At 41.6% G+C, this 18,421-nt stretch overlaps 1 protein-coding gene across 9 annotated transcripts; it reads left to right on the top strand.

The window, feature by feature from the left end:
- The first annotated feature begins 7 nt into the window (after nucleotides 1–7).
- Nucleotides 8–15,460, top strand: IWS1 (interacts with SUPT6H, CTD assembly factor 1). 9 transcript variants are annotated; one of them, XM_072933402.1, is made up of 16 exons: nucleotides 51–176; nucleotides 466–581; nucleotides 2,382–2,409; nucleotides 2,527–2,581; nucleotides 6,213–6,885; nucleotides 7,409–7,604; nucleotides 7,845–7,902; nucleotides 8,218–8,318; nucleotides 8,587–8,737; nucleotides 10,113–10,195; nucleotides 10,472–10,601; nucleotides 11,284–11,401; nucleotides 12,113–12,224; nucleotides 12,419–12,475; nucleotides 12,659–12,770; nucleotides 15,031–15,460. In XM_072933402.1, the coding sequence occupies exons 5-16, from the start codon at nucleotides 6,261–6,263 to the stop codon at nucleotides 15,160–15,162; spliced, it is 1,875 nt and encodes a 624-aa protein (XP_072789503.1). In that variant the 5' UTR covers nucleotides 51–176; nucleotides 466–581; nucleotides 2,382–2,409; nucleotides 2,527–2,581; nucleotides 6,213–6,260; the 3' UTR covers nucleotides 15,163–15,460. The 9 variants fall into 9 exon arrangements, with proteins under 9 accessions (XP_072789500.1, XP_030135843.4, XP_030135845.4 ...); XM_072933401.1 differs by having other exon boundaries at nucleotides 88–176; nucleotides 2,382–2,438; XM_072933399.1 differs by lacking the exons at nucleotides 2,382–2,409; nucleotides 2,527–2,581 and adding an exon at nucleotides 13,327–13,484 and having other exon boundaries at nucleotides 8–182.
- Nucleotides 15,461–18,421: the final 2,961 nt, after the last annotated feature.

The raw sequence follows: 18,421 nt of genomic DNA, 5'->3' as shown, positions 1-18,421 counted from the left end.
CGCAGTCTCGCGAGACCCGCACGCGCGGGCGGGGTGCCGCTGGGCGGGGAGGCGCCATCTTGTTCCTGTGCGAGCGGCGGGGCCGGGCCGGGGTCGCGCCGAGGGAGCGCCCGGGGCAGCGCCGCCGCCAGCGCGGGCGGGCATGGACGGCCACTACTACGGCGGGGAGCAGTCCGGTAGCGGCGCGGGGCGCTGGGCCTGCGGGGAGGGCGCGCGGGGTCGGGGGGCGCAGCGCCGGGTCCCGGCCTGAGGCAGCGCGGCGTTAGTCGCTCCCATAGCCGCTGTCTGGGCAGCGCAGCGTCGCTGCCCGCTCGGTGCGGGAGGTTTCGTGCCCCACGGGGCTGTCCGGGGCGGGTTCGTTCGGACAGCCCCGCTTCCCTGCCCCGTTAGAGCCGGAGCCCGCCCGGTTCCCCGGCGGTTCCTTCAAACGCTGAGTTTTACTTTCTTTTTTAAATCTCGGAATAGATGATGGAGGAGCTACTCCAGTGCAAGACGAGCGAGACTCAGGATCTGATGCGGAAGATGAAGGAAACGAACAACATTCTGGATCGGAGAATGGAAGTGTAGGACATCATTCAGAGGTACTAAGGGAGCTTTATCTAGATAAAGTTTACACTTCTCTGAATTCTTTTTTGTTGTTGTTTAAAGTGGCATTCTGTCATAACCGGGACATACGTGTTTATTCAGTTCCGCTTAAGGGTTCCATCGGGCAAAACTTTATTTCCATAAAAAAGCGTTGGATAGTCTCTTGACAAGTTGGCTAGGGTTTGTTTGGTTTTTGTCTTGTTATGGTAGGACACACTGTTCTGAACTTTAATTAGTTGTACTCGATTAGCCGCGATTTCACAGAGAGAAAATGTTTGGGTTATGAGGAATTTGTGCTTGAAATTCTGCACAGTAAAACCACAGGCTTTGGAGGTGGAGGTTTTCCTGACAGACAATAAATGCTCTCCCAGCTTGTATGTCAGATGGGGGCACTGACTCCTTAGTCTGCTTTGTGCTGGTTTTCACCTTGTCATTCACAATGGAGCAGGTTAAGGTTCCTAAATGGGACCTGTTTTTCCTCTGAAGTGGTTCTCACTTGGAGAAGTGTTCAGCATGAAAGGCTTTGGTCCAGGGTTGTTTCTGGGGCAGTCACTTCATTTGTGGATTGACTGAGCTGAGAAGAGATTCTGGAAAAAGAGAAGGCTCCCTTTAGACTTCTAGGAGAGTTTGGAAAGTTGAGATTTAATGTTTAAGAATTGTGACTCACAATAGAGCTACATCAGGTCGTAGCTGGAATAATTTTGGCCTGGCAGCACAGTTACAGAGAACTTTTTGATACTTTCAAAAACTGTAATCGATGCCATTTTATAGTGTTGTGTGTATTCTGCTTCATTTTATGTGAAGATCAGGATTTACTCTGACTAGGTTTCCAGTGTTACATGTTTTAGAATAGCTTAAAATGCAAAAAAGGCTTGAGAGAAGGCTTGATTCCACTGTGGCAGAACTTGCAATCCTTTTTTTTTAGGTTTTTTTTTCTTTTTTCCCCCCTGCCTTTATTGAATTGATACTTCCCTCAGAGTTAGAAAGTAGATGAAGATTGTATTTTTATAAAATGAAAGTTCTTCCCATGTTTGAACTTAATTGTAAAGCACATTTGGAATTTACTTTTTTTGGTAGGTGTTGATATTTCTAAGGGAAGAAATTGATTTGGTGTGAGGCAGCATCTCCCCCCATTGTGACAATTACAGTGTGGCAGGAAACACATTTCTCAGGCTGGGAAAAACAGCTATCTGGAGGAATTTAGTACTTCTGTTTTAATGAAAGAAAAGTGTGATGTAGCAGTCATGCTGCTGCTACAATAATATTAATCTTTTTCTTCTGTGCCATTGGTTTATGCTTGATTATTGATTCTTACTTTTGTATACTTCTCTGAGATTTTTACTTACTGGGCCAAGGAAATTGACTGTTGTTTATATCTGCAGCATGTCTTCTCCAGATTTAGGTGAGCAGAAAGTACCAGTTACCATTGTTTACTGCTCCTCTTCATGTGCTGCATTATTTTAGAGACTTTCTTCTGTGATGGCAGTTGAATATTCCTCTATAGGTAAAATACATCAGAAATTCAGTTAAAATAAAGGAGCCAAGCTAAGGCACCTTCTGACCAGTACTAAATGAGAACTGTCAAGCTGCAATGCTTTATTTGATTCAGCTCAAATCAAAATTCAAATATTTTGTTGTCCTGTGAAGTCTTAATTTTTCTTTCCCTCCATTGAGCTCACTTTGCACTCAAAAGGCAATAATGTGGAGCAGCCATCTCTGAAAGGTGTAGCTTTCTGTCATTTGTCATATTATTTACTCTAAATATTCTCTCATCCTCTTATTTTCTTCATCTTTAGGAGTATGTGGGAGAAATGACACTCAAAGGTAATAAAACCTTTGAGACAGCCTAATCAGTTAAGTCTATTTAATTACTATTTTGTCTCTAATTTAGAACTCAGATGTAAAGAACCAAAGTTTTAAAATTTCAAACTTTTCTTTCAGGTTTTTAACTTTAAAGAAAAGGGGAATCCTGAGGAATTACTTATGTAGGTCTCAGGTATGTGGGTTTTTCTTTTCCACAATTCTTTTCTGGCTTTCCTTCCCCCAATCCCACTTTATCTATAAATGTTCTCCTTGATGTCCTTACTGATTCTGCTTTAGACAATTAGAATTAGTTTTGGTACAGTAATGAATCTGAAATCATGTTTACAGTGTTTGTCCAAGTCAGGCTCATACAGAAATCTGTAATAACTTAGTTCTTACACTTCCACCACGTTGCTGCTGTTTCATTAATTAAGTTGTGGTTAGTCTGTGACTGTTAACAAGCACAAATATGTGACACACTGGAAAAAAAGGAGGAACTTGCTGATCTGCCCATGATAGTTGTGTAGGTCTTATTTTAACACTCACCTTTCATGAAATTGTAGTGGATGGGTTCAATTTTGTTGAAGTTACTAAATGATGGAAGAAGTAGCACTTAGAAGTGGCTGTATGTTGATCCAATAAACTATTTGGTACCTGTAATTTTTATGTAGAAGTGTAACACTGTAAATTTGATTTTGATATATTCCTTAATTTATACTGTACTAAAGTCTCATGTTATAGAACTCTCATTAAACAAAAATTAAGGACATCTTAATTAAAATATTTATAGATAAAGAGGAGGAAGAAAAGAAAGCAAAGGAATTAGAGAAAAATGCAATTAGCAATTACCTGAGACCTACTCAGTTTTGAGGATGTCTGATCTTTCAATCAGTCCTTTGGAAAATGAAAACTAGAAAACTCAAAAATTACATACTTCATTTCTTTGAAAACAGTTTTGTAAAGATGAGCAAATAAAAAAGGAAAAGCGACGACTATCAAGCATACCCAGTAGTGTTTTGTCATTTTACTGGGAAGTTGGTCACTTTTTCTATCAATTATATTCCGGCACATGCAGATTCATTAGTTTTGCATTGTGTGCAGAAGCTCTGGTGCTGCGGGCTGTGGGCAGGCCCTGCCCCGTGCCCTGAGCGGGGTCTGGGCTCTGTGCTGCGGGGCTGTGGGGCAGCGCTGCGCTCAGACACGGGGGCACTGCCCTGCTCAGCTGTGCACAGCGCCCCAGGAGGTGCTGCCTGCATGCCCAGAGTGTGCAGGGACACCTGAGCTACCTGGGCTGCTGCTTCTCCAGGGGCTCACACTGCAGCACCTGAGCTGCTGTCACCACTGTGAGTCTGACAGCCCTGTCTGCTCTCCCTCCCCAAACAGCTGCATTTTCAGGAGTGATGGTCAGTTTGCAGTAACAGATTAAAGATTCAGTATATTGTAGTAATCTTCAGTAATAATGCTCTGTAATTATAGTGTCTTCTCACCAAGGTTTTGCATAAGAAGTTCTTTGCAATTTAGTGATTAATTCTCAACAGGTGCATATATAACCTGCAGCCACATTTCTGACCTTAGAAATATGAAGAATCATTACTGATTCTTGTTGGTTCTTAATTTTGTTTATTTGTTCACCAAAGAATTCCTAAACTGGAAGCTGGGAAGGTGGTGGTCCTAATATCTTAAAGAGGACTATTTTTATTAATTTCCTTGGGTTTGTTTAGCAAAATCCTTTGTTACTGCTGACATGATTATCAGTACTATTCAGCATTCACCATCTGTCATTGAGAGAAGACAGACAAACCCACACAAAATAAAATGGTAGGAAAACAAGGATTAAATATTTTTTGTTACTGTAGATTCCACTTTGATTTCAGTGTTTCTCAATGACCTTACCTGTAACTGCTGTAGAATCTGCTCTCTGTTCTGTTTCCAGCTGCAGTTTTCTTTAGTTAAAGTAATATAGTCAGGGAAGATCTGTCACATACACCTGTGATTGGTTTATGTGGGACATACTAGGCAGGAGAAGGGCAATCAAAGTGATTTTTTGGTAAGGGAATAAAATATTAACAAGCTGAGAGCTGTTGGGTACATCCCCAATTCTGTCACTTCCTAATACTAATACTTCTTTAAAATTCCAGATTCAGGTTTTAATGAAAGCATGTTTCCTTTCTGTGAGGAGAAATGAGAATTACTCGACACAAAAGATTCAAAATATGCATTCCTGTAGAGACAGGAACAAGCAGCAGAGAGAAAACTACTTAGATTGTCATAGCAGCTGTTTGTAGTTAGCATTAAATAACATGGAAATAGTGAAGTAGTGAGAAGTGCATGTTCTCAATTTTCATAGTCCTGGGGTTTTTTTCATTGTTCAGTAACTTTGTTAGTCATTCTGCAGTGATTTAGAAGATCTTTATCCATTGCTAGCCAAAGGGATAAGTATATAAAGTCCAAAGTCTTAAAAAGGAATGCTCTTTGCCACTCAGAATAATTGTGGAGGAAGTAGTTCCTAAAAGCAATTGAAATTAATTTTATTGAAAATTCTTCCTGCATCATGCATTTTAAAGATGAGTAGTATTCTTTGTTTTAGGTGTAAAATAGTTACACCTACTTTTTTTATCGTTCTGAATATGGGAGTAGAACACCTATAGAAAATAAAAATAGATAGAAAATCTGTTTCCAAGGAAATTAAATTGCAGAAAAATAGATTTGGAATCTTAAGGATATATAGGTCTTAAAGCATCTCCTATCACAATAAATACTCAGTTTGCAAGTAGAAAAAGTTTATAGCTGGGACAAAATGACTGAGGAAAGCCTGACTGAGGCTTTGAGTATGCAGAAGAGAAGTTCCATGTACAGTGTTGTTGTTTTCAGCTGAAAACATGATTATGGTGACAGTATCTGTGAGAGCTGAATTAATGGAATGAGTTTTCAAGAATTTAATTTCATATTCTCAGGTAAATGGAATTGAGATTTTTTTATGCTGGAAAGATTAAAGATGATGCTGTAAGTAATTACACTTAGCAAGGGAGCTTGTAAGATGTTCTGTTAAAAATGGAGCATGTGCCTCAGTATTTTTTGCTGTGTAGAAAAGTCAAAGGATTGTTTCAGTTCTGAAGTTGCCAGATGGGTGTGTTTGTGCATGGGTTATCTTGGGTATCTGGATAAGCATGGGAGCTGTCAGCACAGGGGAGAGAGTTGTTGAATCTGAAACACAAAACTGGTTAACAGTAATACTCTGAAAGATCTGACTGAAACTTTATTCTTGTTTTTTGGCTTGCTAGGCTTTTGCTCTTGAATTGTTCTTAAATAGGTTTCCTTGACAAAGAATGAGCAGGCACTAGCTTCATTTGGAGTGTAATTCATGTGCTATTTCAGTAAGATACATTTCACACAGGAAACATCTGTTTGAGATCTTCAGGAAAATAAAAGGACAAATGCAAGATGCTCTTTCTTGCTTTGTTACTGGGAATTTCAATTAAACCACTTTGAAGGCCTAACTTGTTAAAATTAAAGTACTAAACCTTTACCCTTGAGCAAGTGGACCCTTAGACATGCTTATTTAAGTGTTCTATGAATTCTGTTACTGTTTTCAAAATACCATGGAGCTGCAAAATGGACATACTTGCATTGATAATACTTTTTTTGATGGGAAATATTTGATAGTTTTTTTATGCAAATTGTCTAATTATTTCTACATAGACATTATTTCAGTTTGCAGCACCTTGGGTAATCAAATTGGAGGAAGGACAAGCAAAAATTCAGAACTTTTTTTTACTTTTTAAGGTGTTTTTGCTTAGTTGTCTGAGATTATTTTTCTGTTTCAGAATGAACACAGTGATGGAGAAGATGATGGGCAAGTGGGAGAGCCTCATATGACAGACTCTGAAAATGAAGATAACGCAAGGCAAAAAGAAAGCGACTCAGATAATGAGGAGCCCCCAAATCACAATGTGAGTGATTCAGAAAATGAAGCAACTCACGGAGAGAAAGACAGTGACTCTGATACTGAGGACCGTGCAAACCGGCATTTAAGTGACTCTGAAAATGAAGAGGCCTTAAATAATCGAGCGAGTGACTCTGACAATGGAGAACCTCCAAGGGATCACAGCAGTGATTTTGAAAATGAGGAATCACACAAGCAGCCAGCCAGTGACTCTGAGAGCGAGGAACTCCAGAAGCAGCCAGCCAGTGACTCTGAGAGTGAAGAGCTCCAGAAGCAGCCAGCCAGCGACTCGGAGAGCGAGGATGTGTCCAGACACAAACAGATAGAGTCTGAAGATAGCGATGGGGAGGACAGGAAGGAAAAGGTGCAGAACGACTCTCACCATTCAGATAATGAACATGTAAGGAAAGGATTTCAGGGCTCTGACAGTGAAGACGAAACTCCTAAGAGACGTAAAATATCAGACAGTGATGAAGATGAAAAAGAGGAAGGAAAGACAGTGAAGAGGAAAACAGCCATCCTTTCTGATAGTGAGGATGACAGTGAGAAAACACGTAAGAAACTATACTGTGAAAACGTGCTGTGACAGACAGTGGTGTGAAAGTTAAATCATTGCTTTTGTGTGAATAAAGCCTCTAAGTGAGAAACCATAAATCAGATTTGGTTTTGGAGCAGAACTGCATTTGTAGAGGCTCTTGATCTGACTGCTTTGCTGTGTGAATGTGTTTATAACACTTCTGAGTTAATAAGAAGGTCTGACAGAAGACTAGGGATCTAACTGGCATCTGTTGACATGGTAGTTTGTTATTTATTTACTTCGTTGCTGTTTCTCTAGTAATTTTTCCTGTGCATTTTTTTTCATATCCTGGGAATGAGAGATTTGAAATTACAATTTTTTTGTGGGTGGATTTGGTGTATGGAAGCTTCAGTTACTGATTTAATAAAACACTTCAGAATGGATATGCTTTTTAGGAAATGGCAATGGTCTGGTGTTGGAAGACTAATCAGAGAATAATTTGAGAATAACAGTTGTCACCTGTTACTGGGACATGTAGTAATGCTCCTTTCTGCTGGCAGCTGCAAAAAAGGTACGAATTCTTTCCGATGCTGAAGAATCGGATAGTGATGCTGCTTCAGAGAAATCTGACAAAAGGAAGAAAAATGTTGTATCCGATAGTGAGGAGGAAGAAGAAGAAGAAGGAAAAGAGAATGCTGAGAAGAAAAAAGGAAAAGATCTGTTTGGCAGTGACAGTGAATCTGGAAATGAACAAGAGTAAGTGGGAAAGAATATGAGTTATTTCACAGTTTTAGACAGTGGGAGTGATAGTGAATGGAAAATGAATAAATCCCAACCAGAGGATGACTGTTCACCATCATTGGTGGCATGAAGAGAAAGGTTAATAGAAGGAGACAGAACAAAAGGGAGATCTTCACACAGTCATTAGAGATTTTGCAGAAAGGTATATCTCATTGTTGTAGTCCAAGTACATAAATGTTGCTGTTACCTTCACAGGAACCTGATTGCAGATATATTTGGAGAATCTGGTGATGAGGAAGAGGAGGAATTTACGGTAAGTGTTACGGTGGATGTCTCCCGTTAACTTGATAGATCTGAAGAGACTGTACATGCTGCATCAGGTCAGTTTTGTATCTCCCAGACTCACTGGGGTACTCTTTGGGTTAAATAACATTTGCGGTTCATCTTTTGGGAGAATTGTTGGTGTGACAACAGTTGTTGGTAGTTACAGGGGGAATTAAAAAGACTCTGTTCATCTTTCTAGATCCTCTGAAGACTTACCTGAAGCTTTTTTAGTGTCAGTGTCAGGTACCTGAGTAGAGGCTCAATCCTGATCCATACGCTGATTTGCACTATCTGTACTCATCAGGGTTTTAACCAGGAGGATTTGGAGGAAGAGAAAGGTGATGGAGACATGAAGGAGACAGCAGATGAATCAGACTCTGATGATAACATCAAAAGGGGAAAGCAGTAAGTAATTGAGTTACATATTCCTTTCTTTATGCCGGATTTTGGTGAAAGGGCATTATGGACCCTGGATATTACAGGTGTCCGTTGGGTTTTACAGCAAGGTCTGAGGGTGTCTGGGAGCCATTGGAGCCCTTTGGTAGTTTCGCATTTTGCATACAGAGGATAATTAATTATCTCACAGGGACCATGAGACACAGTGTTGGTACAGTACAGAAACATAAAATTATTTCCTACTAAGGACCATCAGTTAACACTGTGGTTGTTTCAGCATGGACTTCATGTCAGATTTCGACATGATGCTGCAGCGGAAGAAGAGCATGAGCGGCAAGCGCAGGCGGAACCGTGATGGGGGAACTTTCATCAGTGACGCAGATGATGTGGTCAGTGCCATGATTGTGAAGATGAATGAAGCTGCTGAGGTAAGTTTTCCAGGCTCCAAACACACCCTGAAATTCAGTTCCCTTCTATGGGAAAATCATGTGATTAATAAGATACAACATTCTGGCTTGGGTTCAGTGGGAGTAATCTGTACACTATGGAAAGCATCTAATGTCTGTATAACCATTTAAATGTTATTTTGATATTCTAAATGAAAACATTCTGTTGAAATTTTGATAGAATACTTATTTTAAAAGTTAAAATTAGTTAAATTGCTAAACTTCCATCAGCTAAGATCAACTGATATAAAAAGGGATATATAGGTGGTCTATAAACTACCTTGTAGTATGTTAAATACTGAGAAAGGGACTATGCTTTATTTCATTATAGGGTTACTGGCATGTGTCATACTTTGGTATTTGTTCCTGAGAAGAGCCCTTTTCCAAACTGATTGAATGAGAAATGTTCAGTGTTTCTCAGAATACTTTGGAAGGTTTTTTGGGATCTTACCTTTTGTCATGTGTCTTCTGTTTTGTTGGAGTAGCAATCAAATTAATAAACAGCACAGCAAAACACGTTAAAACCAACTAAGGGATATACATGACTTTAGAAACTAGAGGAGTTTTACAAATAGCAACAACAAAAAAATCTTCCTGAGAACAAGATCTGGATGCCGTGTTCAGAAAGATGAGAGTGAGACAGCAATCTGGAAGGCAACTGCAACTTCTTGGGCTTGACAGGAAGGCCATTCTCAGACAAGATGACAGCCAGATATTTCAAATGAGGTGGCAAAGTTTGAAATACAGGGGCAGGAAGAGGGAAGAGATGCATTAGAAGAATCTCTTCCCTTGCAATAAAACAAACATTCACAGAAAGAGCCTTCAGTGAATTAGGACAAGTAGAAAGGAATTACCAGAGCTGGACAGGAATCTGTTGATTGCATTGGGTGTTTTTGGTGTGGGAGACAAGTTTTGAACAGGTAGTGACAAATCAGGCTTTGGATGGAAGTAATTTTGAAATGACAGAGGTAAAAATACATGCTCTCCCTTGTCATTGTTCTGCTTAGCTATTTTTCTGTTTTTCAGGTGAGGCTTTACTAATGAAGTGTTATCTGTGCACAGTATAGAGGACCTCCAGTTATTGTAGTTACGAAGTGGAAAAAAAAGTAAAATTAGGAGCACCCTCCTAATGTGACACTTTTGTGGGAAATACTGACTTAAGTGATGACCCTTTTTTCCGAGAAATTGTTGCATAATTGATGGTGAGCTGTGGAGCAGGGTACAAAATTAGTGTAATCCCTCCAAAGTTGCACTTCTAGTTTAATAGACTAATCTTTTTCTTGTAAGTGTTGCAAAGAATGGGAGTTGCTGATTTCTTTCTTTGATTAACTTGTGCTGATTCTTCAACTCTCTGCAGGAGGATCGTCAGCTGAATACACAAAAGAAACCAGCACTGAAGAAATTAACTTTGCTACCAACTGTAGTTATGCATCTTAAAAAGTGAGTTGTCATTCTTTCAGTTAACTGTAACCTTGGGTAGTAGTCTGGATTTGTAAGATTTCATGGAGTTACACTACAGCTATGCTGAATATGCAGTAAAACACTTTTTATTCCAAGTAAATGCTGAAGCTAGGTGACTCAAAAAGATAAAATTTCACATAATTTTCCTTCTTAATCTTACATGAAACAAACTCAAATGTGATATTTTCCTGAAAGAGTATCACATATTAAGATGTTATATTACATGACTTTTGGGCCTCTCTTTAAACCTTTTAGGCAGGATCTCAAAGAAACTTTCATCGATAGTGGTGTGATGTCTGCCATCAAAGAGTGGCTTTCTCCCCTTCCAGACCGAAGTCTGCCAGCACTAAAGATAAGAGAGGAGCTTCTGAAGATCCTCCAAGAGGTTTGGACCTGACTTCTCACTACATTTGATTTGGAGCTTTTCCACAGTTTTACAGTCATGTGCTTTAGGGAAATGTGGGGTGATAAATGAACTGCAGCTCTACTGATGTGCTGTGCAGTGAAACACACAAGGAAGCAACCTGCATAACAGGAATGCTTGTGTAAAAGAATTTAGATAATTTGGCCCTGCCCGCCTGTTTCAGGTTTATGTCCAAATTTAAGTGAAGAGTTACTTGCTGTGCATCCCTGAGTTTTCTTCCCTTGTGGTCCCTTCTCTTTTCTGTTCTGTTAAAGTGTGCAGTGCACGGGAAGGTCCCTCACACTCAGTGTAAGCTTTCAGTGGCTGTGGCTAAGCTGATTGATTGAGTGTCTTCGTCATGTAAGGTTTTATTTTTAGAATGAATGATCTGAAGGCAGTAGCACAGTTTTGGGGTAATATAAACTAGAGAGCATTTGGAGCAAAAAGTTCTAGAAAGCTACCCAATTTTGTGTATAAACCAAGAATGTTATGGCAGATTTCTAGATTTAGGTGTTTGATACTTTAAACAGTTCCCAGTAGGACAATGAAAACATTAAATTTTCCAAGCTGATTTAAGTGAAAGGTCTTTCTGCAAAGTTTAGTGACACCATTAATGTTCAGACATAATTTATTGCTGTTTTCTGACTTTTCCTTTTCTCTGCAGCTGCCTAGTGTGAGCCAGGAGACCCTGAAGCACAGTGGCATTGGACGGGCTGTGATGTACCTGTACAAACACCCCAAGGAGTCGAGACCGAACAAGGACATGGCTGGGAAGCTGATCAGTACGTAAGCCTGCCTGTGCCTTGTCTGAAATTCCACTGATGATGAAGGAACTTCTGCGTTGGTTTCTGATGCACTGCTGTTGTCTGTAGAGTAGATTCTGCAATGTAGGAACCTCACTGATGTGTTTCATAACTTCATAGAGCTCTTAACAAACACTTTTACATTAGCTTCTGCAGGCACCTGTTTCATTGTCTTAAACCAGAGGATGGCATTTGTTTTGCTGCAGTTCTCTCTTGGCTCATGTTCCAGATCTTTTGAATACAAAGGCAGGAAGGTGCTGGCAGAGGACTATTTATTCCATGGACTTCAGAGAGAACTTAGCTGACCGAATGTTTACTACTCAGCTGTGTTCCATGTGGAGTGCATTCCATCCAGAATGGTTGCAGACTGATAATAAACTTAAATTCTTTAGGATCTTTTCTGCATATTTCTAAAATAGCATTCCTGGGTTGTGCAGGAGGTCCTGACACTGAGTATTCTGAGAGCTTGGAGATGTTCTAAAAGAGCAGGCAACAAAGAGACTTTGAGGATGAAAGCTCTTGCTTTTTGTTTGCAAGGCTAATTTTCCATTAAATATTATGGGCTCAAAAATCATTTGGTTGAAAGGAAGTGTGAATACCTGCCACAAACTTTCAGAGCTGTACTTGATCACTGGAGTGGTTGAGAGAAACAAAGGCCTGGTCTTTGTTAACTAATCATTTTTTTAATAGATGAATGGTCTCGACCCATCTTCGGCCTTACCTCAAACTACAAAGGCATGACCAGAGAAGAGAGGGAACAGAGAGATTTGGAGCAGATGCCTCATCGAAGGAAAATGAGCAGGTAGGAGCAGCAGGCAGAAGCATGAAATTCTTCTAAGACTCCATCAAGAGAAACCAAGTGGTGTGTAAATACTAAAGGAAAGAAAAGAGTAAAAGAGTAGTCAGTTATGGTCTCTCTTTTAACATACTTTATTGGCTTTTAAAAATTTTTTCTCTGTGTATAGATGCCTACAAATATTTATGTTTTTCTTGCAGCTCTGGTGGTCAGACTCCCCGTAGGGACCTGGAAAAAGTATTAACAGGAGAAGAAAAGTAGGTTGGATATATAATTTTTTTTTTAAAGTGAAGTATTGTAGTGGCACTTCCACTGTGGAATTTCTGTAGAGGTTTTAGAGGCAATGCTATACAGTGTGTTTCAGAGGAGAGTACACTGGGTGGCTTTACTTCTTTCTGGATAAGATTTGTCCATAACAGTCACATCCATTTTCTCCACAGGGCTCTCAGGCCTGGGGACCCTGGGTTCTGTGCCCGTGCGAGGGTCCCAATGCCCTCCAACAAAGACTATGTCGTCAGGCCCAAGTGGAACGTGGAGATGGAGTCCTCCAGGGTAAGCACTGGCAGTGTCCTGGTGACTGCTCTGAGCCTGGGATTCTGTCACCATATCGCCATGGTTACTGTACAGGAGGGTAGTTCTTCTAAGGGCCTCTTGCAGTGAGTATGGACAGTAAATTCTCCAATAAGTAGGCTGCTCTAAGCTCATTGCATGTTTTCACAGGAAAACATCTCTGACCAAAAAGAGGTTTTTAAGTTAACTTTTCTAGAATTTCTCTCTCAGGTGAGAATCTGATTACAGGCCTCTTGCTTTAAAGCATTTTGAGCTAAAGCTGCAGTTCAGTACCTGTCTCACTGCACTGATGTTTTTATACCTCTCCCAGCTTTTGTATCATATTCTAATAATATTCCAGTTTGGGAAACCTTTGAGGTTTTGGTAAACATGAACATCTTCGGTGGAGGCCTTTGTGTTGCTATGTCTTCATCCATCTAATCATACAGTTCCATTTAAAAGGGGAATATGTGGTACAATGTGTGTGAGAGAAGTAACAATTGCTGTGCTGTCTGCTGTTCTTTCTCCTTCTGTCCATTAATTGAGATGTTGTTTCTAGCCCGGGACTATTAAGAGAGGTATTAGTCGCTTGGAAAAGCACAAGAGACGGTTTGCTGAACAGAAACGACTCAGCAAAGTGCATCGGGCCATCAAGTTCAGCATTGAAGGCAACAGGATGCCCCTGTAGCCATACCACTGCCTTCCCAAGTTGGAGAGGTATCCCTCGAGGGAGGTGTGAACAGTGCATGTGCTCCAGCTGTTGGCAGTTTGCACATGCAGGACAGGAGTGTGTACACCCTAACTTTAACCTGGAAAACTCTCCTTGAATTCTTTTGTGTCTGTACTGTGACCTACAAGGGAACTTGTACAGGAGAAAATAGGCTCTAGCACATAACCTCTGCCATGGCTCCTGCCTGCACAGCTTCAGGGTACCCAAATGACAGGAGTTCAGTGAAAATACCTGTGCTTAAGACCAGCTTTGCACCATCTGTGGTTTTGAATGCTGTTCTGACACAATTAGGTTTTCCAGATTCACCTGAAGCGACACATGGGAATTCTTAGCCCTTGGTACAGGACCTGGTGTCACTACTTGCCAGTGTCTGTGGCTGACCTCTGACGGGGGCAGTGAGGTGTTTTTCACACCTCCTTGTGCAAGGAAGTAGAATGATGTGAGACAGTAGGGGTGGTTGATGGGAGCTACAGAATGAGACCAGGGGGAGAAGAATCCTCTGCTGTAGTGTGGGTTGAGAGAACATGCATCAATGGGATTTGTTCTGACAATTCCTGGTCTGCATGCTGTGAGCAGGGCTGCCACAAGCTAACAGTGACGGGAAGAGGTGAGCACAAGCCATAAATAACTGTTGGGTTCATATTAAGCTTCATATTTATTTGATTTTAAAAAGATACTTTCTTAAACGTCACTGTGAAATTTTAGGTATCATTTCAACGAATAGTGAACAGATTTATGAATAAACCTTATTGAAAATCAGCATGTAGGAGTACCTTCCTTAGCCATGGGAACAAGTTTCTAATGGATGTGTTTTTCAGATACTAAGTAGCATGATTTGGATATCACTGTTTCTCCCACACTTAAAAGTGTCATGTTTCCATCACTTTCTGTTGTCTAGTTAAAGAAAATTGCCTTCTAGGAAGCACTGGCTATGGCTTGGAAGGTCCTTGCTGTTTGTCTTCAGTGGCATTTCAGCACACCATCACTGAATTAATCTGTGCAGAATAACTGTTACGCCACCTGGTTTTCATTTGCAGTTCAAATACAGAGATGAAATGCAATGCTTGTATGGTCACCTTAGGCATTTCTGTTTGCTACCCCTTACACTGCCTTTGTTCAGTAATCCCTTCCTTTCTAAATACTAATCCCTGACCTTTAAAATAAATGGCAGCCTGAAGTTGATATGTCAGCCTTAGTCATAGTGTATCTGTGTCTAACTCTCCTGCAAGAAGTCCAGAAGGTGACACTGGTGGCTGTGGTTCTGACATAGCTCCAGCCAATAGATAAAAGTTTCCAGATGGCATCCAGCTACACAGTGATTGGCCCTGCACTGTGATGGCTGTGAGTGCCTCTGCCTGGGCCCTGCAGATACTGGGGGAAGCATCTCCCGTTCTGGGAAGAGAAAGACAGATCAGCTGGGCCCAGTGGCTCCCCCAGCTCCTTGCCCAGGTGCAACCTTGCATGTGCCGCTTGCCTTGGACTTCTGGGGCGTCTGCTTTTTTTCAGTGGTAATTATTAGTTTTATTTTTTAAGTTCCAGGGGACCTCTAAGAAAGGGGTGAGTCGACTGGACAAACAGATGCGGAAATTCACAGATATCAGGAAAAAAAGCAGATCGGCCCATGCAGTGAAAATCAGCATTGAGGGCAATAAGATGCCATTGTGACCCTTCACAGAATGCCCCATGAGCTCTGCTGTAAGACAATACACCCACAGACTCTTTGGAGACCTTTAAATTTTTTAACTTGTTTGGGGTGGGTTGTTTTTTAGTTTGTTTTTTAAGTGAATCTTTAAATTGTTGGTTCAGGTTCTGGTAGAAGATGTTGTCTGAGGACTGTGAATATGGGGACTCCTTTTTCCTGATTGTATTTAAACCAGCCCTGTTATGTCCTTTGTACAGATCATGTATTTGTTGTATTGCAACACTCTAAAAAATAAAACATCTTCTGGGTTTTTTTTTGGGAGGGGAGCCTGTTCATTGCTCAGATGAAGGTATACAGAGTCCACCTGGGATGTGGAAAAACTGAGGGGTTAATTTTTGGTTCAACTTTGTCCATTTTCTTTTTATTCATTGTTTCATTAATCAGTTGTTATGTCTTTGGAGATCTGCATCTATTGCCTTTGATTTAGCAGTATTGATCATGTTCTGTGCGAAGGATTTTCTTTTCATGAAGAATAATGTAAAGTCTGGGAGAAAGCCAGCAGATTAACCACTAAAAATTCCAGCACCTTCCAGCTAAAATGTCACTGTGGCTTACCAGTGACTTTGCAAAAGTCTGTTTTACCAGTGGGAAGAGGAACATTCTTTTTTTAAGGGGCATACTGCTGTTTGTTTGCTGCTGCTGCTACAGACTGACAATAGAATAAGATGTGGCTTCCTTGCCTCTACCTCTGAAAATCGCTGTCTCTGCTGAGCTTGACTCTAAGAAGAGGTCCCCGCTTGCACAGGTAATTGGCAGTTGGCATTTTTTCATTAAGAAAAATCACCTTTGTACTGGAGGAGCAGTCTCTGTAATAAGTATTCTGTAATTCTGTGGCTCCTGGTGTTGGCTGCATTACTGCTGGCACCAGTGGAGAGATTGCAAGTTTGTTGAAGTTGCCCCTGTGAGAGTGGAGGGAATGACAGAGTAACATAGACCTGTGTGCCGGGACAACAGCTTGAAGCAAGGGGAGCACCTGTGCTGAGGGAGAGCACCTGTGCTGGCTGGGCTACTAATAGTCTGCTCCTGCTTTCTCCAGGTATGTGTATAATGCAGTAACCACCTCAGGGTGTGTTTTTAGTATGCTGAGCCCTCCAGGGGCTTAGGGTTTGGGGTTTTTTTTAATTTTAATTAGTTTCTTGAAAGTCAGGACATTCTTTACTGCCATAGTGGGAGATGAAACACTGAAGAATTACTCAACTGTGTTGAGCAGTTCAGAGCCAGAGTCTGTTTGGCCTGGAAGGTTCAGGGGTTGGAAGGGATTCTTTTTTTCATCCCCCAACTCTTTTTGTAGTTCTGGTGCTAGAGTCTGGTCCTACTGTTTTGGGGGTTGCTGGGGGCTACTTCTACATCAGAAGAGGCATTTCCCTGAAGTACTGAACCTGGTGCTCGTGCAAGATCTAATACAAATTATTCCAGTCAAAATTATTCATAATAGCTCAGCACTACTTATTCTCTGAGGAAAACAAAGATTCTGTCGTGGAATGGTAAGAATGGACTGTCACAAGTGCTGGGGGTTTGTAATTATAACTTCATAGTCAATTGTAAGAAAGGTCATAAACTCAAAACTTTGAACATGAAACACAAAGATCAGCTGTTCAGATTCCTGCTATAAAATCCTATCCTCCTGCAGCTAGGTCAGTTCCTGCTTGGTTTATACACTATTCCATACAGACATTGGTTTTTGTATTGGAAAGCATCTGTAATTGTGACCTGTAGTACAAATTTGTATACAAATAGAGATTTGGAAATACAAATCTGTAACTGATTTGTACTCGAGGTTGTACTTGGTGCCAGAACTTCAGCACTCCCTCCCTGTGTTCATTGTCTTGTGATGGACACTGTTGCCATAACTGCTTTTCCTTCCGTGGGCACTGAATGCACACAGGGCTGTGGGCCTGTAGGAACACAGGCTTGAGACATGGAAGGTGCTTTCTTTCTCTAAAGCAAAACAATCTTCCTGATTCACATTAAGAGGAGTTATCTCTGCCTTTGTTACTTGCAGATGGTTCTTTATTATACTTACTCAGCAGTACTTAAATGAGCACTTTATGCATTTCAGAACTTCTTGGAGGGTAAGTTGATTTTACACCATTATGGATGGGAGCAGGCATAGTGTCATAGATTGAAACACTGTAATAATAGAATTGATCCTGTTCTTAGAGGTGGTATTAATAAAAGTCAATGGAAAAGTTTTCTGAATGTGCTAAGCATTCAACCACCTCTTTCATCCAGGGGATGTAGTTGGATACTCTGGTGTATACACCCTATTTCCCTTGCTTGGCACAGCCCTTACCCCAGCCCCGGCTGACAATGCCCAGAAACAACGGAAGGGCCCCCGGTGTCTCCCATACAGGCATCGGCTGCGGCCGCGCTGTGCGTGCTGTCGGTGAGGAGCCTGTCCATGGTTGCGTGTGTGTGTGCGTGTGCGCTCGTAGGTTCTCAGTGAAAACAAAAGGGAGCCCCTCAGCACGGTGCCAAGGCCATGAGGTGCTCCCTGAACCCCAGAGCGGCTGGGCCTGTGTGAGCGCTGCCTTGCTGTGTGCCACAAAGCACAGCCGCGGTCACAGCTCCCGTGCTCAGCCAGGTGCCCGTGCTGGGCGCTGTCCGGCCCTGCGCAGCCCGCCCGGCCGAGGGGCTCCCGCCGCACACAATGGCCCGCCCGCTCCCGAGCAGCACCTGCGGCTCGGGACAGGCACAACCCGGCAGCGGGGCGGGACGGCTGCGGGCCCGGCCCTGCAGAAGGAACACGGCTGGTGGGAATGACCAGCACACCAAGCACAGGTGCGGTGAAATCAGTAAAATGATTCAAGTGCTGGGACAAGAGAACAGACTATTTTAAATCACTAATCTTGACAAATAAATTGCCTGCTGCAGTGGCTAGCATTCTTCAGAAGGGACAAGTATGACTGTGGTTTGAAAGTTTTTATTCGTGTGGTTTGAAAAGTTTTGGGGGCTGGGAACAGAAACACAAGGTGTAGTTCTTTGGGACTCCTATAACAAAATTTGTAATAAAAATTTGCACAGTAGCAAATGGACAAGTTAAAACATACTGCTCTGTCTTTGATGTCTGTGTTGTCTGTTCAAAGTTATAAGCTCCATCACTGCCTCAGCATCTCCTCAATTAACTTCCCAGACCTGTTAATTCATGTGTTAAACTGAAGTAAAAGCATACATGTTGGTACTCTGTGCCTCCAGTGAAGTTAAAAATCAAAGAGTGGAAAG

The sequence above is a fragment of the Taeniopygia guttata genome, chromosome 9 (assembly GCF_048771995.1).
Source record: "Taeniopygia guttata chromosome 9, bTaeGut7.mat, whole genome shotgun sequence".
NCBI classification, from domain to species: Eukaryota; Metazoa; Chordata; class Aves; order Passeriformes; family Estrildidae; genus Taeniopygia; species Taeniopygia guttata.
Note: the sequence above shows the minus strand (reverse complement) of the source record. Positions and strands in the feature narration are given on the sequence as shown.

Coding starts and splice junctions, on each gene's coding strand:
- IWS1 (XM_072933397.1), top strand. CDS start 143: ATGGACGGCCACTACTACGGCGGGGAGCAGTCCGGTAGCG. Junction 183..465: donor CGGGGAGCAGTCCGGTAGCG/GCGCGGGGCGCT, acceptor ATCTCGGAATAG/ATGATGGAGGAGCTACTCCA. Junction 10,196..10,471: donor GTAGTTATGCATCTTAAAAA/GTGAGTTGTCAT, acceptor TAAACCTTTTAG/GCAGGATCTCAAAGAAACTT.